This window comes from Brienomyrus brachyistius, chromosome 23, assembly GCF_023856365.1.
Source record: "Brienomyrus brachyistius isolate T26 chromosome 23, BBRACH_0.4, whole genome shotgun sequence".
NCBI classification, from domain to species: Eukaryota; Metazoa; Chordata; class Actinopteri; order Osteoglossiformes; family Mormyridae; genus Brienomyrus; species Brienomyrus brachyistius.
In genome coordinates, this window is record NC_064555.1 from 16,803,972 (window position 1) to 16,830,593 (window position 26,622).

The 26,622-nt window shown below is 48.9% G+C and overlaps 3 protein-coding genes and 1 long non-coding RNA gene across 5 annotated transcripts in view; 1 reads left to right on the forward strand and 3 right to left on the reverse strand.

Annotated features, from left to right (window-relative positions):
- Window positions 1-3,186: 3,186 nt before the first annotated feature.
- zgc:91910 (Zinc finger protein 706-like) lies at window positions 3,187-6,540 on the forward strand. The gene is made up of 4 exons (XM_048993615.1): window positions 3,187-3,254; window positions 4,041-4,182; window positions 5,211-5,314; window positions 5,423-6,540. The coding sequence occupies exons 2-3, from the start codon at window positions 4,048-4,050 to the stop codon at window positions 5,304-5,306; spliced, it is 231 nt and encodes a 76-aa protein (XP_048849572.1). The 5' UTR covers window positions 3,187-3,254; window positions 4,041-4,047; the 3' UTR covers window positions 5,307-5,314; window positions 5,423-6,540.
- LOC125719112 (uncharacterized) lies at window positions 4,192-4,890 on the reverse strand. 2 transcript variants are annotated; one of them, XR_007385016.1, is made up of 4 exons: window positions 4,783-4,890; window positions 4,523-4,610; window positions 4,347-4,478; window positions 4,192-4,302 (listed from the first exon to the last, which is right to left on the reverse strand). It is a non-coding gene; the product is annotated as an uncharacterized LOC125719112 (long non-coding RNA). The 2 variants fall into 2 exon arrangements; XR_007385015.1 differs by having other exon boundaries at window positions 4,523-4,654.
- Window positions 6,541-7,338: 798 nt separating the features above from the next.
- Window positions 7,339-19,153, reverse strand: bmp8a (bone morphogenetic protein 8a). Its single transcript, XM_048993614.1, has 7 exons — window positions 17,795-19,153; window positions 15,051-15,243; window positions 14,368-14,516; window positions 13,534-13,734; window positions 12,888-12,967; window positions 12,564-12,674; window positions 7,339-8,161 (listed from the first exon to the last, which is right to left on the reverse strand). The coding sequence occupies exons 1-7, from the start codon at window positions 18,306-18,308 to the stop codon at window positions 8,012-8,014; spliced, it is 1,398 nt and encodes a 465-aa protein (XP_048849571.1). The 5' UTR covers window positions 18,309-19,153; the 3' UTR covers window positions 7,339-8,011.
- Window positions 19,154-21,155: 2,002 nt separating this feature from the next.
- macf1a (microtubule actin crosslinking factor 1a) overlaps window positions 21,156-26,622 on the reverse strand; it is a 145,494-nt gene continuing 140,027 nt past the window's right edge. Inside the window, 3 exon segments of the mRNA XM_048993682.1 lie at window positions 21,156-23,304; window positions 23,554-23,665; window positions 24,219-24,326. Of these exon segments, the coding sequence (XP_048849639.1) occupies window positions 23,093-23,304; window positions 23,554-23,665; window positions 24,219-24,326 (432 nt within the window). The 3' untranslated portion in view covers window positions 21,156-23,092.

The following is a 26,622-nucleotide window of genomic DNA, read 5'->3' on the forward strand; positions in this document are numbered from 1 at the left end:
GACACCGGCAAACGATTAGGAAACATGATATATTTTAAAAGCAAAATAAAAATGAGCTGCGCTTAAGGCCTGTTCCCATGCATCAGAGAGGCCAGTGATTCCAGTAACAATGTTCTCTGCTGTCTGCTGTCACAGCTGAGGTCACAAATGCGATCTCTGTTGTTAAACCATCAAGGACAAGTCTGGTTATAAAAGCTGTTTTTCTTCAACTGCTTCTACCTACATACTTGTTTAGTTATCATCTGTACCCCTTTATCACTCCAGAAGTCACTCCAAAACAGGGTCAAACATGCACACAATCACACACACCAGGCCGAGCTCACTATCAACAATCTATAACCAAGATACGATGACCTTATCCCCTGCCCAGCCCTAACCTCAACCATAAGTAACCAAACCTAATATGAGACTTTTGGCATATTTAGTTTTTTGATTGTAGTCACGGATTTTTATAAAATTGAGTTTCCCCTTGTGGCGGCCAGAAAAATGTCCCCACAAAGTCAAAAATAACAGGTTTTTATCACATTGTGGGGACAAACCCTTCAATGTAATAATCACAACAATGCACACACACACACACACACAGGCCCAGCATATCTCTCCACCTGTAATTTGCTCAAAGTCATGAGTGTAAACGATAGCGAGAAATAAAGAATAAAGGCAAATAAGCTACACATGGACAGACAGACAGTCAAACATTATTCCATGAGGGAACACCATGCAAGGAAGCTAGCACTATAGCTCACTATAAGCCCTGGTACATTGAGTACAGAGAGCCAGTCAGTCACGCAGCAAATGTTGTAAGTTTATTGCACCATTGTGCTGAGTTCAGTTTTGTAGATGACTAAATGATACTACTAATCCTACAGGAACTGCTGGTGTAAACTCAAGGCTTACGAGCTGAGTAACTAAATATTTACATTTTTCTCATGTTCTGGAGGCATAACCGGAGCAGAGAGCCAGCAGCTCGGGTGCCTCCCGCTCCCCATGGGGCTCCATGCAGAGGCAGAATGCCGCCTTTCTAAGTTTGAAGTGTTTGAGCAACTACTTTTCACATCCTGTACGTGACACAGGCTCTTGTGCATGGGACCTAGTGTCCTTTGTGTATCTTATTGTCATTCGCGAATATTCCAGGTTATTTCCATTGCGTGAGAAAAAAACAATACAAAAAACAATAGACAAAGGTAAAGAACACTTTTCCATAAACAACAATAAAGGCAGAGGTGTTCTTTTGAGGGGGAGGGGGGTCACATGAGCAGTCTGTCATTCTCATTGGCTGATTAAATAGGCGGCGTCGTGACGTACACTGACCACTTAACCCCAACTCCACAAGAGGTAGGAAACAGCACAGTCATCCAGCCCAGCAACTCCCATCCACCGTTGCCCATTTTCACCATGTGGTGCCGTGTGGGATGAGAACATGGGCCTTCAGACATTTCTACGGTTCACAATAGAATGAATTTTTCTAGAGGCCGCTTAGCTGAAAAAGAGCACAAGTACATGACTAACATTGTAGATGTGGGGTAAGAGCAATGCAGCAGGGACATGCATAAGGGCTGCACCTTAACAGACTGTTTCCAAGTGAATCGTATTGTAGAGTCACGCTACATAACTTAACACCTTTTCCTATTAAATGTTCCAAGTGAATCCACCTATGGATTCATGCTACATAGTTTAACGCCTTTGCTCTTCTATCATCAATTGATTTAACAGGCATGAAAATTAGAAACTTTATCCGCACTGGGGAGAGATTTGCAGAGATCCAGTTTCAAATTCTGTTGGCAGTAAGGAAGTTCAGAGAACTTCAGCTGGCTCACACCCTGACAAGCAGGTCACTGAGCCCGCGGTCCGTAATGCAGAACACCAAGGAGGTCCATGAACTCTTCATGCCTGCGTTACATGCCAAGTCTGCCCTTTCACTTCAGTGGGTTAGGATTTTGTGCCTGAGATTGGAAAGTCACTAGTTTGAATACCAGAGTTGGCAGAGTAATTTCATTGTTGGACGTTTGAGTGAGGCACTTAACTCACTTGTGAAATGATTATAATAAATAAACTATAATGATATACTTAACCTAAACCTATACAACAATCTATTATTATTATGAATAAATATTGTCGCAAGGATTCTGCATACCCCGCGACCCAGTAGGATAAGCGGTTTATAAAATGGATGGATGGATTCTGCATATTTTAATACTAAGTGATGCACATTTAACAGTTCATAATAAAGTTATCCAGCAATATTCTGAGCCCCTCGCCCCCACCCCATGCTCACACGTCTCTTTGATATCATTGTGGTGTGAAAAAGAATGTACAGAAAAGAGAACGAGGCACTTCTGATCCGTGAGTAACTGTCGCCACCTTATGGACAGAGATTGATTGTAAATTTGTAACAAACAGCGCCTGCGCTGGCACGTGACGATACTTCGAACGCATATGTGTTAAGGTAGGGTCGTACTTCACGCTTTCCGAGTGAGTTTCGCGTATATTTGCCGATGGTGATCTGACACAGTGCCATTATTAATAAATAATAATTTATTAATAAAACATATATGAAAGTTACATGGTGTGCATTGTTCCCCATAGTTTAATGCGTAAGAGACACTTGACATATATGTATCGTTTACCTTTATACTTATTAGTCAGTAGCTTCTATGTTTTGTACTTTAAACGGACATAGTATCAATATTATATAATGGAAAACCAAGAAGTTTCCAGAGCTATTGAAATTTGTTGTTTTGAGCTAAACAAATTGAAAGGACAAGGTTTACATACATGCTACCTACTGGATATACCTAGTCAATTATCTGGCACATGCGCAGTCGACGCGCACGGTTTCCGCTAGACATAAAAATCTGGGCAACACGCGCAGCGACCGCAGCGTTTGACACAACGTGGTGGATCAGAAGGTAGCAGTCATTTCACACTTCTAGGGCTAGACGTTCGACTACTGTATGTGCACTGCATGAGTGGACCATGTGTGTCGTCCCATAGCTCAAGGATATGCAGAGGGGCCGTGATTCGACCCCCAAAGCTGCAAGGTGCAATGCAAAGGTACTGCTGACCAAAAAAAAAAAAAAAAGTCACACAATTTCCCTAATTTCTTCCGCTCGTATCACATCCCCGCTCCGCTAGGTGGCGATGTATGATTTCTTAGTGGCGTTTTACCCCCGGTTCATTTTATAGTGTAGACTTCCGTCTGCGTATTTGTTGAGAGGAAGAAAAGCGAGGGCGAGGAAGAGCGAAGCGCCAAGGTAATTTTATTTTTTTAAAATATGAATTATACTTAGAAATAGTTTCGGTGATTTTTTTAAATCATTCATGGAGCGTCATGCGCTAAGCACGTGTTAATAAAAATTCATTTTGGAATTAATTAAATTAACAAGATTGATATAAGCGAGCGATGAGAAACGATTAGCTGGCTAGCTAGGAGGCCGCGACGGATGCGAGTAAGGCCGGCCGTCACGCGCTGAGCCCGGCCGTAGGCCCATCAAAGGGTCGAGCTTTAAGTGATGGAACCCAAATGATGTTTTGGTAGCTCCCCAACTTAGCTTATCAGCATTCGTCGTCTGTGGTAACTGTTGGTAACGTTTGCTTCAAGTTTAGTGATATCACTTGTTCGTGAACTTCAATCGGACATAATTATTCACAGGCGACGAGATTTGCTTTGACAGTGTGGTCGGTGTGCGGGACCTCTCCGTCACATATAACCGTGAATTTGGCGTTTAAATTGAAAAGAGGTTGTGGGTTGAAAATAAAATCGAAAAACCAACGGGTCAAATAGCATATTTCTAAAGACCTCTAAAGATTTTGTCTTTCCTCTTTGCCCTGCCTCGGCACCCCGCCCTCGTAAGTCTTAACGACTAGTAGTATTGTGAATAAGTATGCATACCGATTACTACACATTAGGCGGGTCAAGTTAAAGGAGTTGTACTGCTCATTGTGAAGTATTGAGCTGTGTGAGTGTGCTAAACCAGTCCTAATGAGTAGCAAGTGTTGGCTTGACGACAGAATGACAGTGGGATGGGTGTATGTCTCAGGAAGGCCATGGCTCGCGGGCAGCAGAAAATCCAGTCCCAGCAGAAGAATGCCAAGAAGGCAGCAGAGAAGAAGAAGCAGCAGGGCGCCGATCAGAAGACTGCAGCCAAGGCTGCGCTCGTCTACACCTGCCCTGTGTGCCGGGTCAGTGCTCTCTCTCTCTGTCTGCGCTTCACCTTCCCTGTGTGCGGGGTCGGTCCTCTCTCTGTCTGCGCTTCACCTTCCCCGTGTGCGGGGTCGGTCCTCTCTCTGTCTGCGCTTCACCTTCCCTGTGTGCGGGGTCGGTCCTCTCTCTGTCTGCGCTTCACCTTCCCCGTGTGCGGGGTCGGTCCTCTCTCTGTCTGCGCTTCACCTTCCCCGTGTGCGGGGTCGGTCCTCTCTCTGTCTGCGCTTCACCTTCCCCGTGTGCGGGGTCGGTCCTCTCTCTGTCTGCGCTTCACCTTCCCCGTGTGCGGGGTCGGTCCTCTCTCTGCCTGCGCTTCACCTTCCCCGTGTGCGGGGTCGGTCCTCTCTCTGTCTGCGCTTCACCTTCCCCGTGTGCGGGGTCGGTCCTCTCTCTGTCTGCGCTTCACCTTCCCCGTGTGCGGGGTCGGTCCTCTCTCTGTCTGCGCTTCACCTTCCCCGTGTGCGGGGTCGGTCCTCTCTCTGTCTGCGCTTCACCTTCCCCGTGTGCGGGGTCGGTCCTCTCTCTGTCTGCGCTTCACCTTCCCCGTGTGCGGGGTCGGTCCTCTCTCTGCGCTTCACCTTCCCCGTGTGCGGGGTCGGTCCTCTCTCTGTCTGCGCTTCACCTTCCCTGTGTGCGGGGGTCGGTCAGTTCAACACGAATTGCAGTGCACATTATGTACTCAAAATTGGGAAAAAAATTGGACTGTTCCAATATTGGAACATGGTATTATTGGTCATCTAAGGGTAATACACGGATTATGTTTGTGAATGATTTCCATCAAGGAGGAAAAATGAACAAATCATTACTGCAGCTTAAATAGTATTTAAATATTTGACTTGTTAATTTTGGAAGCAATATTTATAGTTTTTGTTTAGTTGCAGTTTTTATTTAATTTTTGTCATTTCATTTTGAGAAAATATATTCCTATAGTTTTTTGTTAATTATAACAACTCTGGCCTGTATGGGTCTTCTATATGGTCATATGCTGGTTGTCTTTTCCTGATAGACTCAGATGCCAGATCCCAAGACATTCAAGCAGCACTTTGAGAGTAAGCACCCCAAGTCCCCTTTGCCCACTGAGCTGGTGGATGTTCAGGCATGAGCACAGTGGCAAGTATCCAGGCCCGTCCTCCGATGATCATGTTTGTAATCGTACCAGACTGTTTCACAGGAACATAAATGGTTTGTGTGGTCTTTTTTTTTTCTCCTTACCCACAGACTTGGATTTTGCGGCACATGGATTGAAGACCTGAATTTTGACAGACGAGACTGACGTGGACCTGGGGGGTGGGGGGATTGTTTACTTGGCACCGTCTGGGACATGAGCCTATTGGGAAGATGGTGTTGGGATATTGACTTTTCCCATCTTTATTTTGTACTCATTTTAATTACCTGGCCAGCCACTGTTCTCTTCTGCACCCCTTGGATAGGTCCCACCTCTTACCTCCCCCACACACAACATAAAATCTTACCTGACACTTTTATTTCCCTAATCTGCTTCAGTGTAATTCCACGGCAGACAGACAGGTGGCACAGTCACCGTCTAAAGAACCTCAATAGGCAAAATGGTTGAATTATTACTATTTTTTAATCAAATGGCCTGACCTTGGGACTGTCCCCCCCTCATGTATGTGGTTTGCTGAATGCTACACTTTTTAGATTGGTGCTTTATATGACCTCCTCTGAGTGTTAATCTCTAATAGTTCAGGTCAGATCCACTTGGCGGTGTTGGTATAGCAGTTCAGGTGCAGATTGCTCAGAATCTTGTTGGTTTAAGGGCCACGTGGGGAATTTCTGTTGTGCCCTAGACAATGCACTTAACATTAAACACATGGTCAAATAAACAGGAACATGGCAAGTTTGGATAATGCTGTTTTGCTTGGCAAATAAACAGTGAATCAGTAGCATAATGAAAAGCCTGTTTGCTTGTTGCGTTTAATTCGGTACTGCTGTTGCCTACAAGCCGCAGCTGAATTGTACACATACCTCCTGTTTATGAATCTCTCAGCTCTCTGCCAGTATGAGTAAGGTGCTGTTTGCTTTAAAATGTCCTTGTGTTAACGCTTCAGTACTAATGGGGAAATACTGGGTCTTTATCAGGAAATAATCATCTTTTGTCGCCTAATCAGCCATGTTTAACTCACCCCAGTCTCTAAATTGTTGATTAGTGCTGGCAATCTTTTGATTTTGGTTGGAAGTCGGTCGTTGCACATTTCTCTGGAAACAAAGAATTTACAAACGTCGCAGTGTTTTTTTGATGACGTTTTCTACCATTTAGTTTTGCTTTTTTTTTTTTTCGATTGTAAGCGTTTTTATTAAATGTTTGTTCACCATGATTATGTACTCTGGGAGTCTTCTTGAAGATACTGTTTGCTGTTCTGCTTGTTGACTGGACCAGCCGGGGGTGTCGCAGGATCCAAATAGGGGCTTCCTTGCTGTGTTTTTTTCTGGCAAGAAGGCCAGCGATTATCCGGTTGGTACTTAAACAATGTCACCATCACACTGTGATCTAGGATCAAGGCCCCGAAAGTCGCAGAATCTTGATGGTGATTTTTGGTTTTAAGGTCACCTGCCCGGTTCTCCCAGAGGTACCACTGGGACTAGTTAAGCACCTTGGGCACCAAGACACCCTGCACAGCATTTGTAGACTAAAACCAGGCAGTTTTGAAAAGCACAATGCTGATACAGCACAGAGGTCTGAAGGCCTCTCCTCAGGTTTATTTTGGAGACTGATGGAAGGTAAACTGCAATTAAAATACACTGTTGCTGCTCCTAGGGCCACCATCATAGAGTGCGGCTTACAGGGATAGCAAGTAAATCTCAGATGACATTTAGAGCAGTGTTTCCCATCTCGGCCCTCGGGGAACCACAGACAGTCCTTGTTTTTGCTGCCTGTCAGACAGCCCACATTTGTGCTCGTTCCCAGCTCCTGGTACAAAAGGTGGACTGTCTGTGGGTCCTTGAGGACTGGATCGGGAAACGCTGATTTAGAGTAATTCTTTAGTTTGTCAGCCTGAGAAGTGGGATTTGCTCGCCTAGCAACACATCATCTCCCCTGAGCTGCTCAGAAATTGGATGCTTCAGAGACAGGGCTACACGAAGTGGCAAGATGGCAAAAAAAGACCCAAGACCTGTTAATGTGTGTATATTCGGTATTTAGATTTTTTTTAATTATTATACATAAGTTTATATAGATTAACATTTTGTTCTGGTATAGTGACATCAGCTTAGCAAACTATTCTTAAGTGCCATTTCCCTTAAACCTTCACAGTGAACTCTCATGGCTACTTCCAGGGACATGTAGTTCTGAACCACACCTGCATTTTGAAAATATCACCGCTGCACTAATAAGGGCTTTCAAGAATACTGCATTTTTAATATCCCTGTAATTTTCCAGTTAGGCTATAACGGCAAAAAAAAATTCGGAAAAGCGTAGGGTGTAATTTGTTCTGTCCCTCATGCAAGCCTGCTTAATCAAAAGGATGAACTGCCAGAGGTTACACATGCATGGCATATCCTTCAACCGTAACAGGCCCCTTCTTTCATTCACTGCTTGCTTGTTGCGTTTGTAGTTCGGTACTGCTGTTGCCTACAAGCCGCAGCTGAATTGTACACGTACCTCCTGTTTATGAATCTCTCAGCTCTCTGCCAGTATGAGTAAGGTGCTGTTTGCTTTAAAATATCCTTGTGTTAACGCTTTAGTACTCGTGGGGAAATACGGGGCCAATACAGCCAATGCCGTGGCTGTGAGCCCTTGGGGGGGACGGGCACAAGAGCTTCATCCGCCTTGTGATTGGACGAGCAGCGCTACAGGCAGCCGCATGTCTTGACCACCATATTGCGGTGCTTCTTGAGGATGACGTTGTTGCTGTCGTCATAGAAGAGGACGGAGATGGGGCTGAGCTTGGTGGGGGCACAACAGGCTTTGGGCACCTCGTCTGGCTTCAGCAGGTGGACCTGAGGAAGGTCATAGGTCACACTCTGTCTGTTATTCAGCCCCACAATTAGGCATAAACCTGATTACAGCCATGAGCTCTACCCGTTTTACACTCCTGACTCATATACAAGCACATAACTGTTGGAAGATGTTAGGGTTTTATTAGTTTATATTCTAGTATATTTAACCAGCATATTTGTAACTAATAAGCAGCAAACAAATGACCCATTTGTGGTAATTAGGGGTTATTTTTTACGTCATCCTTTCCCTCCTGGAGCCGACACCTTATTGTGGTGGAGGGGTTTGCGTGTTCCAGTGATCCCAGGAGTTGCCCGGGGCTTTATGCCCCTAGTAGGGTCACCCAAGGCAAACAGGTCCTGGGTGGGGAACCAGACGAAGTGCGGCTCAAGTTTCGGTGTATTCCTTATGATGAAAAAAATTATGGATCCACAATTTCCCTTGCCCGGATGCGGGTCACTGGTGCCCCCCCGGAACCAGGCCCGGGCATGGGGCTCGATGGTGAGCAGGCCTACACCCATGGGGCCTGGTCGGGCACAGCTCGAAGAAGGCACGTGGGTCCCCCCTCCAATGGGCTCACCACCTGTAGGAGGGGCCATAGGGGTCGGGTGCAGTGTGAGTTGGGCAGTGGCCGAAGGCGGGACCTTGGTGGTCCGATCCTCGGCTGCAGAAGCTAGCTCTAAATGGAATGTCCATTTAGACAAAGAATGTCACCTCTCTGGCGGGGAAGGAGCCTGAGCTGGTGCGTGAGGTTTTCAGGTTCCAACTAGATACAGTCGGGCTCACCTTGACGCACAGCTTGGGCTATGGAACCAGTTTCCTCGAGGGGGGTTGGACACTCTTCCATTCTGGAGTTGCTCACGGGGAGAGGCGCCAGGTAGGGGTGGGCATACTTATTGCCCCCTGGCTGGGCACCTGGCTGGGGTTTACCACAGTGGACGAGAGGGTAACCTTCCTTCGCCTTTGGGTGGGTTCTGACTATTGTTTGCGCTTATTCGCTGAGCGGTGTTGGAGAGCACCCCTTCTGGGGACTCTCTTGTTCTTCTGGGGGACTTCAATGCTCACGTGGGCAATAACATTGAGACCTGGAGGGGCGTGATAGGGAGGAACGCCCCCCCCTATCTGAACCCGAGCGGTGTTTTGTTATTGGACTTCTGTACTCATCACGGATTGTCCATAATGAACACCATGTTCAAGCATAAGGGTGTCCATATGTGCACTTGGCACCAGGACACCCTAGGCCGCAGTTCGATGATCGACTTTGTGGTCGTGTCATCAGACTTGTGGCTGCATGTCTTGGACACTTGGGTGAAGAGAGGGGCGGAGCTGTCAACTGATCACTACCTGGTGGTGGGTTGGCTCCGCTGGTGGGGGAGGAAGCCGGCCAGGCCCGGCAGGCCCAAGCGTATAGTAATGGTCTGCGGGGAACGTCTGGTGGAATCCCCTGTCAGGAGGAGCTTCAGTTCCCACCTCCGGCAGAGCTTCTCCCATGTCACCCGGGAGGCAGGGGACATTGAGTCTGAATGGGCCTTGTTCCATACCTCCATTGTGGAGGCGGCTGACCGGAGCTGTGGCCGTAAGGCTGTTGGTGCCTGCTGTGGCGGCAATCCCCGAACCCGCTGGTGGACACCGGTGGTGAGGGATGCCATCAAGCTGGAGAAGGAGCCCTGTTGGGCCTTTTTGGCCTGTGGGACTCCACAGGCAGCTGACAGGTACCGGCGGGCCAAGCGGAATGCGGCTTCGGCGGTTGTTGAGGCAAAAACTCGAGTGTGGGAGGAGTTTAGCAAGACCATGGAAAACGACTTCCGGACTTCTTCGAGAAGATTCTGGTCCACCATCCGGCGGCTCAGGGCAGGAAAGCGGTGCAGCATCAACATTGTTTATGGTGGGGATGGGGCGCTGCTGACCTCAACTCGGGATGTCTTGGGTCGGTGGAGGGAATACTTCGAAGACCTCCTCAATCCCACCGACACACCTTCCAGCATGGAAGCAGAGTCTGGGGACTTGGGGGTGGACTCCCCTATCTTTGGGGAGCAGGTCGCTGAGGTGGTTAAAAAGCTCCTCTGTGGCCAGGCCACACATCAGTCTGCATCATGTGGACATCGGGAGCGGTGGTCCCCCTCTTTAAGAAAGGGGACCAGAGGGTGTGCTCTAACTATAGGGGGATCACACTCTTCAGCCTCCTTGGTAAGGTCTATTCGGGCGTTCTGGAGAGGAGGGTCCGTCGGATAGTCGAACCTCGGATTCAGGAGGAGGAGTGTGGTTTTCACCCTGGCTGTGGAACAGTGGACCAGCTCTATACTCTCAGCAGGGTCTTAGAGGGTTCATGGGAGTTTGCCCAACAAGTCTTTGTGCACTTGGATTAGGCATTCGACCGTGTCCCTCGTGGAGTCCTGTGGGGAGTGCTCTGGGAGTGTGGGGTGCTGGGCTTCCCTTATGACCGCATGGTTACTGGTGAGGGTTGGACTTCGTCAGGGCTGCCCTTTGTCACCGATTCTGTTCATAGCTTTTATGGACAGAATTTATAGGCGTAGCCAGGGCGTTGAGGGTGTCCGTTTTGGTGACCTCAGGATTAGGTCTCTGCTTTTTGCAGATGATGTGGTTCTGTTGGCTTCATTCGATCGTGACCTTCGGCTCTGACTGGGACAGTTCGCAGCCGAGTGTGAAATGGCTGGGATGAGAATCAGCATCTCCAAATCCGAGACCATGGTCCTTAGCCGGAAAAGGGTACAATGCTCTCTCCGGGGGTCCTCTCTCAAGTGGAGGAGTTTAAGTATCTCGAGGTCTTGTTCACGAGTGAGGGAACAATGGAGCGGAAGATCGACAGGCGGATCGGTGCGGCGTCAGCAGTGAGTCTCATGGTGACGAAAGAGCTGAGCCAAAAGGCAAAGCTCTCGATTTACCAGTCGATCTACGTTCCTACCCTCACCTATGGTCATGAACTATGGGTTGTGACCTAAAGAACGAGAATGCGGGTACAAGCGGGGCGAAATGAGTTTCCTCCGCAGGATGGCTGGGCTCTCCCTTAGAGATAGGGTGAGGAGCTCGGTCATCTGGGAGGGACTCAGTGTAGAGCCGCTGTTCCTCCGCATCGAGAGGAGTCAGATGAGGTGGCTCAGGCATCTGATCAGGATGCCTCCTGGACGCCTCCCTGGTGAGGTGTTCCGGGCATGTCCCACTGGGAGGAGGCCCCAAGGAAAACCCAGGACATGCTGGAGAGACTATGTCTCTCGGCTGGCCTGGGAACGCCTCGGGATTCCCCCAGAGGAGCTGGACGAAGTGGCTGGGGAGAGGGAAGTCTGTGTTTCCCTGCTGAGACTGCTGTCCCCGTGACCCGACCTCGGATAAGCGGAGGATAATGGATGGATCTTTTCAGATAGTTTTCTTTCAGTTTTTAGAGGTTGGAGTTTGGTGTGTTCAGTTTGCATGTGTGAAATAAGCTAGGCTTACAGGCTAACATTCTATATATTGACATTAGTACGTCATACGACGCACCTGCAGTTCAGACCAGATAACCCATCTGAAGCTAAGCAGGTTTGGGCCTAGCCAGTACTTGGACGGGAGACCATCTTTACAGGCCTCTTTAAGGGTATGTATATAAAAAATTGGTCTCAGAAGCCAGACATTATAAACCCAGAATCCAGCAGGCTTCTTCCACATGCTGCCCTCTGCTGGCATCTCAATGAACATCTCTATAGCGCCAAGTTACGACGCCGACCAAGAGGGGGCACGGTTTTACGTATTTAAATAGCAAGGGTTTGCAGGAACGCAGTGCCTAAGGAACTCGGAATCTGGCTGAGGGAGAGGCCCTGTTTTCCCTTGCGGTCACAGAACCACTTGAAACGTGCCTTCAGACAAAGAGGTATGTAAAAAATAGAAAGTTTAAGTGAAAGCAGACATCTTGGACATGAAAATGTGTTATGCTGTGGTGTGATGACTACCTCCCTGCGGCCACTCGCAGTCACAGGCCGTAGCACGTCGTATTCCTGTGGAAACTTCTAGACATTGACTGGCACACTGTAGGATGGCTTCACTGGCCTGTTTCTCTTTCCCGTGTTCCCAGTTTAAATTCTGTTGGATGTACTTTGAGTTACACTTAAACTGTGAAATAAGTTATTAGTGATGTTGGAGGAAGTTACTCTTGAATCACTTTAAGTATAATACCGTTACTATTGTCATTCTACTGTACCCGTCCATCTTCCAACTGCTTATCAAATGCAGGGTCATTCAGGGGCCTCTATTCGGGGCCCAAAACAAAACTTAATCAACCTAGTTGTCATATGTCATCTTCCTTCTCATTCTGACAGGCTGATCAGACAGGGGGCCCCCTGGTGGCCGTGGGCCCTAAGCAGACAGTTCACCTATTCCTTTGGCTGGCGGTGAGCACGGGTTTTGAGCACATACCACCAGCTGGATCATGGCGTGGTTGGTGGCGTTCATGCAGGAGCCCAGTGGGTACAGACATTCCCCGTCACAGTAGAAGGCAGAATATCCCCGAGGTGCTATGACCCAGTCCTGGCAAAGAGACACAAGCACATTTTCAGCTTAGTACCTGAGAGCTGCTAAATAAATTATCTGCTAAATAAATTAATAGTATCTGCTAAATAAATTAAATATATATGTAAATCCCAGCAGAGGTATAGGCTGATCAGTGCTATTACATCTACTGGAATGACTATGTGAGATTTACTGCACTGACTCTGTCCATGCCTGCAGGGGGCGTCTCACCTTCCAGCCCAAGTCGCTAAAGCTGACATAGAGTTCGTGCCGCTGGCAGGCTTGACGGCCGCTGGTCAGCTGGCTGTTATCTAAGAGAAGAAGAGAGAAGGCAGATGGGAGGATGAGGGCAGGATAAAAGAGGGAGAGAAAACGTGAATGACAAGGAAGGAGGGAGAAAGAATGGAGAGAAACAACACAGGACCATCTTCCTTCTCATTCTGACAGGCTGATCAGACAAAGGGCCCCCTGGTGGCCGCTGGGCCCCAAGCAGACAGTTCACTATTAGGGTCAGTGAGCGTAGATAAAATATGAAATGATATAGTACAACACATCATGTTTCATTCATTATTTTTGTTGCTGTTATTAGTAACTTGGCAACCAGGAAGGTGGTCGTAAGCATGTGCAATTGGTGTAAAATCAAATATCTGAGTAACCTTCCCAAAACAGCTGATTAGGTTGGAAAAACTGTTAATATTGTTGTTGGTAACTACTGTGCTTCATTAAGCTGTTTTTGGAATGTGAATCACTGCTAAAATGTTCAGCTTTGATTTGGTGCAAATTCTGATTGCGCGCTCATGCACACATGTTGCGACGCACACGCTTGCAACACACACACAAGCATAGACACGTGATGCCAGGCCAGACGGAGACCCACCGAAAATGCCGGGACGGTTGGGATGTGGTAGGTCGTACTTGGGCTTCCTCTTACGCTGGTTGTTGTTGCTGTTGTGCCGGAGTGCCCGGGGGGGGCGGCATGGGGCCTGGCTGGCCCGGAAGAACGTCACCATGAAGGGCTGCTTAGAGCGTGGACCACGGCGACCCACCAGCCCCACCCACGCTGCTGAGAGCGAGCGATCTGGAGAACGTGGGGTGGGGGGTTCATTTCAGTTCATCAGCTCTGCATTTCACTGCTTTTCATATACTGTTATTCTAATACGACATCATAAACTAGTACACATTGTGCTGTACATTTGCACTACATTTTGGGGGGCCACATCTGCATCCTCACACCCCCCACACTTTTAGTCGCCTGTAATCGGTCATATGGATTAATTTTCTCATGATGTATGTGCTATAGAGGGTCCCCCGGCTAACTCTAATGTCTGCAGTTATCTACTCTGGGCTCAATACCTCAAAATAAACTATGAAAAACATTTAGTTAATGAATTAGTTAGATATACATTTCACTGATTTATCGGACACTTTTAGCCAATTAAAGATGATGTCTGGAGCAAGTAGGGGTTAAGGGCTTTGCTCAGGGACCCAGTAGTGAAATCACTGTTAATCCTGGGATTTGACCTGACAACCTTCTGACAAGCTATGGCACCCTAACTTGCTAAGCTACACATTGCCCCAAACTGTAGAATTAATTCAGTTTAAACAGCTGTCATTAACCAAGTAGAAATAAAGCAGTTAGAGGCAGACTAATCCAAACTAACCAGCGGCTGCTAAAAGGAAGGGTTAGTGACCCTAAAAACTGAAGGCTCACCCTCCTCTGTCTCCACGTACAACCGCAGGCCTAGGTTGCTGCGTGGGTGCAGCAGCCAACGGTTGCTGGCAGAGGTGACGTCAAAAGCCAACCAGCCCTCCTGGCCAGCCGGCACCGACTGCAGGTCCAGCAGCACTAACTCGGGCTCTCTGGGGGGACAGAAGCTCAGGCCGTGAGTACATATACAGAGAAAGGTGGGTAAAATATGGGGGAAATGAGGGGAAACCTGATGATCGGGAATGAGCAGGGTTACAGACAGGCGATCAGCAGGGAATGAGCAGGGTTACAGACAGGCGATCAGCAGGGAATGAGCAGGGTTACAGACAGGCGATCAGCAGGGAATGAGCAGGGTTACAGACAGGCGATCAGCAGGGAATTAGCAGGGTTACAGACAGGCGAGCAGCAGGGAATGAGCAGGGTTACAGACAGGCAATCAGCAGGGAATGAGCAGGGTTACAGACAGGCGATCAGCAGGGAATGAGCAGGGTTACAGACAGGCGATCAGCAGGAGTCATAGGCAATCAGCAGGGAATGAGCAGGGTTACAGACAGGCGAGCAGCAGGGAATGAGCAGGGTTACAGACAGGCAATCAGCAGGGAATGAGCAGGGTAACAGACAGGCGAGCAGCAGGGAATGAGCAGGGTTACCGATAGGGAGGTGGCGGTCCAGATAGGTTAGCCTACCTGTGCTTGTTCTCACGAAGGATCTCATAGACAGAGATGTGCAGGGTGCGGTTGCTCCGGTGTCCCAGGCTCAGCGTCTTGTAGATGCGGAACTCTGCGGCCGTCACGGTCTCGCCCTGCGGCAGGGGTGTCAGGTCGAAACGGAATTCCTTCCAGTAGGGACGTGGCTGCAGCAGGTCGCGCTCTTGCTCCACTGAAATAGGCCGAGAACATGGGGCATCCTACTCACTGGCCAATCAGGTACCACCCCCTTTATGCAAAATATTAGATATTTGCGGCTAGCACAGGGAAACAGGAAGTTTAGGTGTTACCAGGGAATGCGTTGTACTGATATATATTGGGATAGTGTTGAATTAATCACTCTGAATAACCTCTTACTGTCATTTTGACAAAAGTTGCAGCTTTACGAGGCATGTGATACATGGACAGAGAGGCAGGTGAAGATCTAGTGGAGTGGAGTGGGAGACAGGAACTGAAGGAGACACGGAGCATGTGGTGGCTGGCAAGGACAGAGCAACAGAGGGGAAGGACGAAGGTGTAGAAGGCAGGAAGGGAGGAGCATGTCCTTGTCCGGCCCGGAGGAGCAGGGCAGCATCGCGGCCGGGCCTGCAGAGTGATTACAGGCCCCTGTGGGACCACGACCGCAGCCACAGCAGCTGCTGAGCGCTGCCCCGCTAATTACAGGGCAGCGGCTATTTTTAGAGCCACTGCCAGCATTATTTTCATCTCATTCTATCGTCTCTCTTCTTTCCAGCTTCTGTGGGGCCTGTAATTCTGCACAGCTGCATTTGTCCCCTGCCGCATCACCCACTGCGTGCGTGTGTGTGTGTCTTTGTGTGTGTGTGTGTGTGTGTGTGTGTGTGTGTGTGTATTTACAACAGGTCAGGGACGGGGGGGGGGGGTTGGGATTTTTTTTGGTCTGTATATGTAGGTGCACCTGCGTGCATGTAGGATACATTTAGTGTTTTGCCTCTGGATATATTTGGATTTATTTATGTGTTGATAATATCCGGCTTGATGCCCTAGTTGGCTTCGTAGGTGCAGTAGCTGTGTGTGTGTATGTGTACACATGTGGGAGTGTTTCATTAGACTATAATTGTTACTGGGGGAGCAGATGCTCCTCAAATGATTTCCATGTCAGATTCCATATGAACTTTCTTCCATTACTTCATGTTGCTATCCTGAATCTCCTCTATCAATTTAACGAAATATCATTTTAAATTTTATACTATAAAATGAATAGATTATATAGTAATTATATTAAAGCTAAACACAATGAGGTAGGTCCTGCCTATTAGTCGTGTGGCCTGTTCCCATCCACCAGGAAAATATTTACAGGATGTCAGACCGGAAGAGGCATTAAGTGGCCACTGGGAATTAGGAGGGTGAGCTGCTGGCATCATCACATTAACGTCTGTGGTCATAATCACCACCACATTCCTCACACAGAAAATACAGCTGGATGATCAGTAAACACCACAACCTTTAAAACAACATTAAGAATCACACATCAGTTATGTCTGGTTTTTTCCCCTTACACATCCTGTTTGTTTATCCCAGCCCATGCCTTTCTGTCAACCAGGTTACCACTTCCTGCTCATATTTAGGTAGACGGACAAGGAAGGAAAGCTTCACTCTGATAATGATGCCATGGAGAGCATACAAAGAGGACACATGGAGGGGACACATGGAGAGGGGATAGGGAGGGGAAACACAGACAGAAGACATGGTGGGAACACACAGAAAGGACAGGGATGGGACACATGGAGATAACACAGGAAGAGGGTGCACTAAGGGGATGCACCGAGAGGGCACACAGAGGCCCTACGTGACATTGTCTGTTCATCCAGCTCAAATCAAATGATAAGTTTAGAAAGAAGGTCAGTGTGTGAGAAAACGCAACCACGGCTTTGTATACTGCCAAAGTTGGAAACCAGTGTAATTATCACTGGCAAATGGAGAGCGATGGCAGAGAGGTTATGCCAGTCTAGGAAAAGGAAGAAGCGTCATGCAGAGAGGCAGGTGTAGATACCAGCGCTGGGCAAAGTGACAGATGTGGATACCAGCATTGGGTGGAGAGATAGGTGTGAATACCAGGGCTGGGCTGAGAGACAGGAGTGGATACAAGCACCGGGCAGAGAAACAGGTATGAATACCAGCACCAGGCAGAGAGACAGGCGTGGACACCAGGGCCAGGCTGAGAGACGAGTGTGAATACCAGCGCCGGGCAGAGCACAAGTGTGGGAATGGATACAGCAGCATGCTGGGATGTGGGCATCACAGATCTGCTCACCAGTCAAACCTAATAGGATGTCCAAGAATAATCCATATTCCAGTGCTAACTCTGACAATACTCCCTCAGTATTAACATGTAACATTACTCAGATGGAGTAATACAGTTTAGAGCCTCTTGCCTCTGTCTCATGCCTCCTGACACCTCCTTGCACAGGCTACTCAGCATCTCTAAAGCTTGGATTGTGTCTGGAGGAGATATACAGGAGTCCCATTGGGACAATACCCTGTGGACCTCGAGGCTTTGACCAGGATAACCGGAAGGAAGAGGGATGCACGTCACTAAGATACATATCATCCTAGGACTCCACCTAAGTTTGGTCAACACAGTACACTTTTCTGACTGCCTTGTTTAGTGCGACCACATGCACACATGCAATGCGTCCCGAAAGCTGCTACCTGCTGAAGACTGTGACATGCTTACAGTTGCAACTTTTCTGGCTGTCACTCACCCACGTTGACGAAGCTCATGACTGTGTCGGCCTCGCTGACCACGATGCCGAGAGGCGGCACATGCGTGCTGAGTGTGGGTAGCGTGCCGTAGCTGACACGCTCGGGCCTGAATCTCGGCACTGGGACGTCGTTTTCATCTCCCTCACCAGACACGGCATGGTACAGGTCCAGCATGAAGAGAGGCGCCGATGAGGGCGGGCGCAGTGGCGGATGGGGGCGCGGTCGGCCTGGCAGCCCCAAGATGGACAGGATCTCCCGCTGCATCTCCTTTCGCTCGCGCACGCTGAGGCGCCGCTGCAGGAAGCTGGAGTGTAGCGCCCCCTCCAGGCGAGGTGGCAGCAGGAGTAGTAGCAGCAGGACTGGGAGCATCCAGCGATGGAGTTTAGGGCAAGCAAGCATGGAGACCCCACCCAGACCTTCAGCAGCATCCAAGCCCCCCTGTCCCATCATTACATCCCTCCTCGCCGGCGAACAACAGCGAAGTCCTCTATGTTCGCTGGTGAGCCTTTCCATTCCCAGTGTGCTCCTCAGCCACTCTCAGTGCAAGTCCATGTGCGGGTGTGTGTTTGTGTGTGTGTGCGCGTCTTCCCCTGCAATTCAAGGACTGTTTGCGGCAATCACAGCTGACGGGCGCAGAGATAGAGACGGTGTTTAGTCTCGTTGCCCTTTATCTGGCCTCCCCGCCCTTCCCCCCGACACGCTGTTAATCTGTCCGCTCTGCTGTGATCCCAGGCTCAGGAGGAGACACTGGGGCACACGGAGAGAGGACACACGCAGCCGCCCACTAGAAGGTGGTGACCTTCAGGTTTTACGCACAAGTTTGTTTAGATGCAAAAGAAGCTTTTACACAATCTGGAGCCCATTTTAGGTGAATGAGAATTTGGATGGATGGATAAAAGCAGCTACTGCAGAAATTGGCGGCTCCACCAGGGCCGTGGACCAGAGGACAGTCAGGTCTTTCTTCCGAGGCGTGCGTCACACCTGTGGTGCTTCCAGAGCCACAGTCACCTAGCAGCCAGGTTCTCTCAAAATACAGATGAAAAAGCACGTAGGATATGGCAGTGAGGGAAAAAAAAAAAATACAAAATTTTCCAACCTGTGTTTTTCCACTCGAGAAACTGCGCTCCTTCTGGCGGGACGTCCCTGCTGAGGTCAGAGCCGGTGAAAGCTCAGGTCCTCTCTGGATACACGTGCTCCTCCACAGCCTCTGCTCTCCCGTTCCTGTCAGCTCCACAGCCAGAGGGTGGAGGGGCAGCCACAGCACGGAGAGACGCCTGCTCCACGGAGGAGGGAGTCCAAGCCAGTCCTCTGTGCCCCAGCGATCACGCTAGTGTGGGCCTTGCCAAGGCCGCAGCCGTGTACCACAAAGAGGGCGTGTCGTGCCTCAGCCCTGCCCCTCCTCCTATCCATTTAGCTCTGGCTCCCATCTGGGGTGACTTACACGGCCATGGTGGCTAATCACTATATGTACGATTACACTGTGGCCAGGGCCATGGAACCAGCAGCATCTTCACTAATTACCAGCAGAGTGTGTCGGTGAGGCAGCGTTTAAAGAACATACGTGTGTGGGGGGGGGGGGTTACATTTTATTCGTTTAGCAGACAGTTATCCAAAGCAACACCATCTTTATTTATTTATTTATTTATTTTTTTGAGAAAGCAGGGCCAAACATTTTCCGGAGAAGCTGGAGGTCAAGGGTCTTGCTCAGAGGTCCAACAGTGAAATCACTCTGCAAACCCTGAGATTTGAACCAGCAACCTTCTGAACACAGAGACACACGCCACCCCAGGGGCAACAGATGAAGCCGACTCGGCAGCATGTTAAAGTAGCACGATGCCCACTGCGATGTTAAGCACTGAGAGTTAATCCCTGAACATTCAGGGACACTGCCCACCCACCAACTTCCCAGCACCACATCTGCCTGCCTCCTCCCTAGACCAGACAATCCAAGCACAAATGAGCTCCTCATCCAGAGAGCCACTCTGTCCGACACTTGGCATTCTGCCGGTGATGTGAGGCTTCCATGCACCTGCTCAGCCATGGAAGCCCAGTCCATGAAGCTCCCGGCTCGGTTTTTGTACTGCGGTTAGTAAGTTTGGAACTCTGCAGTTACCGAGTCAGCTGGGCACTGGCGGGTTTTACACGCAATGCGCCTCAGTACTCAGCAACGCCGCTCTGTTACTTTGTGTGAGTTTCTAAATGCTTCCACTTTGCAAAAATACCACTTACAAGTTGACTGTGGAATATCTAGCAGGAAAGAAATTTTAGAAACTGACACTGTAAAGGTGGAATCCTATGACAGAACCACAGTTGAATTCACTGAGCTCTTCAGAATGACCCGGTCATTCACAAATGTTTACAAACATGACTGCATGGTTTGGTGCTCGATTGTATTCACCTGTGGGTTTGAATGAAACATCTGAAGTCATTGATTAAGAGGTGCGTCCCAATACTTTCGTCCATATAGTGTGTATTGTATATGTAGAATTTGCAGCATGGCAGCACTGTGTGACCGAGTGGTTTGCTTTTAGAAAATGTTTCACTTGCTTTCTGCCCCCTGGGATGCAGGAACAGGGGAGAAGTGGTTTTGCCAGTTGCCCTTGGAGAGGAACGCCCAAGCACAGAGTGGGGTTTCCTCCAAAACAGCAGAAACGGTGAGACCTGTTTGCTCTGTTCTGTGTCTGGTTGCCTGCAGCACGGCCCGGGGAGGGGCCTTCGGGGAAGACCCACATTCCTCCGCGGATCATGCTGTGCCCTGGATGTCCATGCTGGACAGGAAGTGAGCCAGTCGCCACCAGCTATGGCAGAACCCAGGAGAACAAACATCTCAAATATTTGTGCACAAACGTACACAGACAGCTGCAGAGTGTGGACAACAAACAGAATCCTGGCCAAACCCCATCCGCTCCACAATGACCACAACACACACACACACACACACACACACACGCACACACGCACACACGCAGGCCTGTACTCATATCTTTGTGGGGACTGTCCATTCAAGTGCAAAATCCTAATCCCAACAATTACAACCTTAACCCCTACCCAGCCCTAACCTTAACCAGAAGTTACCAGAAGACTTTTGGCATTATTAGTTTTGTTTTTTTCTCCCCAAATGTAATGTATGCATGTGCACACACACACACACACACACACACACAGATAAACAAAGAAACAAAATTACCTTGGGTGTGTTCTTATTATGTCTGCTAATTGCCCTGCTACTCATTAAAGCACCATTTCCTGTGTAGCCTGCAGTGTTGAAAACACACTGGCAGACAGACACACAGACAGACAGTCAAGCACTATCCTATACCAGCCAGATAACACCACATGGAAAAGATTTGAGTGCCGACATTATTGTACTGCAAGCAATATTTTAATACAAAAAGAGAACAAGAAAAATGTTTATAATCTTAACTTATTCCTTTACATGGTTTGCTTACACCATCCCTTCCATTTCCTCTGTAACAAACTGAGCAAAAAACAGCGTCAAGGTGGGGTACAACTCACACCCCCCTCCACATCATAAATAAATAAAAATCACTCCAGGCTTTCACTTGATTTCATCAGAAATTGATATTCTGTCGAATTCGCATAGAGAAACAGGAGCACGCCGACTCCTGCTCACGAGGGTGACGACTGAAAGCTCCAATGAGAGGAAAATGAGGGAGGGAGAGCTGGCGACTGAGGGGGTGGAGTTAAACATGTTAACCCCGCCCACCAGCAATCAGCCAATTGTGTAGCATTTGTATCTACTTCATAAGTAAAGCCCCTTCCTGACATGACCTGAGGGCAGTCAATTGAATCAGTCAGTTTTCCTGGTCAGTAATCTCTCACATAAGAAAGGTTTAAGAGAAGCGAAGACTCATTAAAAAAAAAAATCTTAACACTGATTAATCTTCAGAAGGTGATATGATACCAAACTGTAAAATAAATACAATTCCATTAAACTAGAAAATTTAACAAAAGATAATAGGATTTTAAATTAACCAAGGAAAAAAATTCACAATTTTTAGTTTTGCATACGGTGACAAAATAACCTTGTATTTCCTTAAACACATGATGCTTGAGCAGAATTAAAACACAAAGACGTTCACGTGGACAGACGCCCTGCGGGGTTATGAGGATGTACAGCGCTACAGACAGTCAGTGCACACTCGCCAAACTCTCGCCTGAAAGGCTCATGAGCTTCATGCGAGGACTTCAGGTCACTGGGCGTTCTCTGCATTTGTCGTGGATCAGGTGTTACAGCAAAGGCAGCCCAGGCAGTCAGAGCAGTGTCCGGCAATGTCACACCTGACACCTGCATATGAGGAGCCACCTGCCTGGTCCATGTTCCTCTTCCTGCAGGTGGTGCCCTTACAGTGGTGAGAGACAAGCACATCTCCATCGACTCCCACCGATTTGGAAAAAAAAAATAAATCGTGACCCACAGACTGCCAGTTAAAAGGCAATCATGAGGACTTGCATTGTGTCTGTTCTCTCCCAAATTGAGATACCCCAGCCAACACAATCAGCATTACAATACAGCCACACGCAGGCACACATACACACAAATAGAGGCCAGAGAGGGCGTGCAGCCTGCAGGGGGCAGAATGGAGCCAAGAAGGCATTTCACCACTGCTGCTCAGTGTGTGCAGGGGCTGCGTGTGCTTCAGAGGCAGTCGCTACTTAGCTGCTCATTCCTGTAACGACAAAAATCCCAGCAGGGAAGGTCTGCATTCGTCCATCAGTGTCCTGCCCCCTGCTGGTGAGAGCGTGCCGGTCCCCGAGGAAAGCCGGCCCAAACTTGGAGACTGGGTCCACATGGTCCAAACTCAATTCAGCCAGCAGTCCAGCCTCTCCCATCCCAGAACACGCCCCCTGCAGCTCAACAGGTGTGTGGGCCAAGGGCCGCCTAACTTCAGGTGAGGTTAAAAACTAAAAACAACAAATTAGGCAGCATCATGCCGATCACTGATAGTCAGCACTGCTTCAGGTGAGGTCTGGGGGCAGCAGTGGTTGTTTGCTGGAGACCAGTGCAGGCTAGAAAAATGAAAGGAAGGACAGAGTCTGCGGCAGAGAAGCCAAGCCGGGCTCTTTTTCTGGGAATTTCTGCACATTCTATAGCACGCTTGGGCTCTCCTCAGAGGTGTGGATACCAGTGTGCACTTTACATGTGTGCGTGCGTGCGGGTGTGTAACTGCATCAGACACATGCCTCACCACTACAGCCATTTTTGCAGCACGTGCCGCTTGCTGTCAGTGCCCCCTGCTGGTGTGGAGGTTTATTTTTTTCATTATTTTTTTTTCTCATTTCTTGCCAGTGGGTGTCTTCTTGGACATGGTGGGTATCTTGGAGGGCTTGGTTCCGGGCCGCCGCGGCGTGTCCGAGGTGTCCGAACAGGCAGAGCGCGTCTCCAGCAGCTCCGACGCATCCGACGCGTCGCTCCCACGCCGGCTGCTCGCGCGGCTGCCCGCCCGGCTCGCCGGCCCACTCGCTGACGATGTTGTCCGCTTCGTGTCTGAGAGAGAGACGAGAAAGGTAAAGCCACAATCACATAACAACTTGGAGACAAAGTGTCCGAGAAGGACAGTAGCCCACGGCAAGCTGGCTGCGGGCGGTAGCTGATTTTACATGAAGTTAGTGCCGGTAAAGTGTCCTGATGTTTACATTCAGGTGATACAAACATTAGCATAACGACTGGCACGAAAACACCAATCAGAATGTGACTATAGTCACTCCGGAGCTGTTCGGGGGGGTCCGGACTCACCGGTGCGGGCCGGCTTAGTGGCACTGGTCCCAGCCTGTCCCCCGTTCTCCCCACTCAGGGAACCTCGACTGGAGTGGAAAGTCGGCCTCTTCAGCTTAGAATTCGACGCCCCCTGCAGGAAAGAAGAGGGAACCACAGATCACAGCGCTGCACAGGGACTGAAAGTTCCCCAAATATATTCTGTGTCAGTGAGACTCAGATTCTGGCAGCACCCGCGATCGGCTCCATGCGAATCATCGTTGTGTGTTAGCTTCTGCTAAATCTCCCCAACTGCGTTATCACCCACAGCAACACCATGCCCATTCTCTCCCGTTCACCTCATCACAGTTGCTAGTGTGCTGCAAATGAATCTTAAGTGATATTTTTTATAATCTTCACATGAAGACGTCAGTCAAAAAAACATCACTACTAGTTCCAAGAAAACTAAATGAGTGATTGCTGTGAAAATTACATGAACTGAGTTGTCAGTGTGTGCAAGTCAATACCAAATGGGTCTTCCTTGTGTCAGTCAGTATCTCTGTACCAAAGTGTGCTACTGCAATCAATATCTGGGTGTAACTCAGGATGAATGTGACACAGTTTTTCTCTGGCTGTGACGGTGCATCAGAGGCTGAAATGAGCCGAGTGTGTGTCTGACAGTGCATGCATGTGCATCAATGTGTTACCTCCGGCTTGGGGGTTGGGCTGTGCTCTGGGCAGGACTGGCACTGCGCTGGAGTTTTACTGAAAGCCTGCCAGGGCCTGGCAGAGCTACGGGAGTGAGCGTGGGTGGCCTGTGGGAGGCCAGCGGGAAGGAGGCGGGGGAGGATCATTAAAGGGGAGGAGCCAGGAGGATGGAGGAGGAGCCAGGGAGGGCCCACAGATTGGGGGGAGATACACAGCCAATCAGTTTTATAGTTGAGGGTGAAGTCAGAGGAGGTGCCAAATAAGGTATGAGGCAAAGGTGAGGGGGAGTATGAAGATATAATTGGGAGAGAGGAGCGTATGGGAGGAAGGGTGAGTGGGCCGGTGCGGGAGGCAAAGAGTTATGGGAGAAGACATCCCACACAGTGTAGGAAGCAGAGCAAGAGGCGGGGAGGGGAGCAGCAGAACACAGACAAAAAAAAACACAAATCCACTGTTAAAGGACAATGTGATTCTTATCATGCAGGAACTGGAGGATGAGCTTCACACCAATTTACAGGAAAAACTAATCACAAAGATGGTCACAGACAGACAGACCGACAGACAGGAACAGCAACACTGCAAATGCTCTGGTAAATGGACAATCAGTCTCCAGACTACCTGCAATATATACCTGCAATATTTCATGCAGCAGTAAGAACCATATCTGCTCCCTGAGGGAGAATGTGCCTATGACTTCCTATTCCCACTTATGACACCATCCTGTTTACCATGTGCCACTGTCCTCTAGAATTAGAACATGAAGCACATTTGATCTTTGATTTAATATTTAAAATGTTTCATAGTCAGTGCATCCTAGTTATAAAATATCTGGAATTATTATTAGAGGGAAAGCTGTCTGTAGCGTGCGGTGTTAATACCATTTTGTTTCTGTTACTTTAATCATTAGCAGCTCTCTCACTCCTGTCAAATATTTAGCAGCTATCTCATTCCTGTCACACATTAGCAGCTATCACATTCCCCATTTCACATTAGCAGCTAGCTCACTCTCTTGTCACACATTTAGCAGCTAGCTCACTCTCCTGTCACACATTAGCAGCTACCTCACTCCTCTGTCACACATTTAGCAGTTAGCTAACTCCTGTCACATTTTAGCAGTTAGCTCAATCCCCGTCACACATTAGCATTTAGCTCACTCTCATCACACATTATCAGCTAGCTCACTCCCCAGTCACACATTATCGGCGAGCACACTCTTCTGTCAGACATTAGCAGCTAGCTCACTCCCCTGTCACACATTATCGGCGAGCTCACTCCCCTGTCACACATTATCAGCTAGCTCACTCCCCAGTCACACATTATCGGCGAGCACACTCTTCTGTCAGACATTAGCAGCTAGCTCACTCCCCTGTCACACTTTATCGGCGAGCTCACTCCCCTGTCACACATTATCGGCGAGCTCACTCCCCTGTCACACATTATCGGCGAGCTCACTCCCCTGTCACACATTATCGGCGAGCTCACTCTCCTGTCACACATTATCGGCGAGCACACTCTCCTGTCAAACATTAGCAGCTAGCTCACTCCCCTGTCACACATTATCGGCGAGCTCACTCCCCTGTCACACATTATCGGCTAGCTCACTCCCCTTTCACACATTATCGGCTAGCTCACTCCCCTGTCACACATTATCGGCTAGCTCACTCCCGTCACACATTATCGGCGAGCTCACTCCCCTGTCACACATTGTCGGCGAGCTCACTCCCCTGTCACACATTGTCGGCGAGCTCACTCCCCTGTCACACATTATCGGCGAGCTCACTCCCCTGTCACACATTATCGGCGAGCTCACTCCCCTGTCACACATTGTCCGCGAGCTCACTCCCCTGTCACACATTATCGGCGAGCTCACTCCCCTGTCACACTTTGTCAGCTAGCTCACTCTTCTGTCAGACATTAGCAGCTAGCTCAAGCCCCTGTCAGACATTAGCAGCTAGCTCACTCTTCTGTCAGATATTAGCAGCTAGCTCAAGCCCCTGTCAGACATTAGCAGCTAGCTCACTCTTCTGTCAGATATTAGCAGCTAGCTCAAGCCCCTGTCAGACATTAGCAGCTAGCTCACTCTTCTGTCAGATATTAGCAGCTAGCTCAAGCCCCTGTCAGACATTAGCAGCTAGCTCACTCTTCTGTCAGATATTAGCAGCTAGCTCAAGCCCCTGTCAGACATTAGCAGCTAGCTAATGTCACATGAAGTTTTGATTGTTCGGGCCTTTGCAGTTTGCCGATAATCCCACTGAAACTGGCACATGCAGAGACACACTGAATGCTGCACTGATAGGAAACCCAGTAAGTGACAGACACCATACGCATCACCACATCAACATGCAAGCAAGGGATTGGTGGCATGCATCAGTGCCCCATGTGTGATGTGTGCATGTGTTTGTA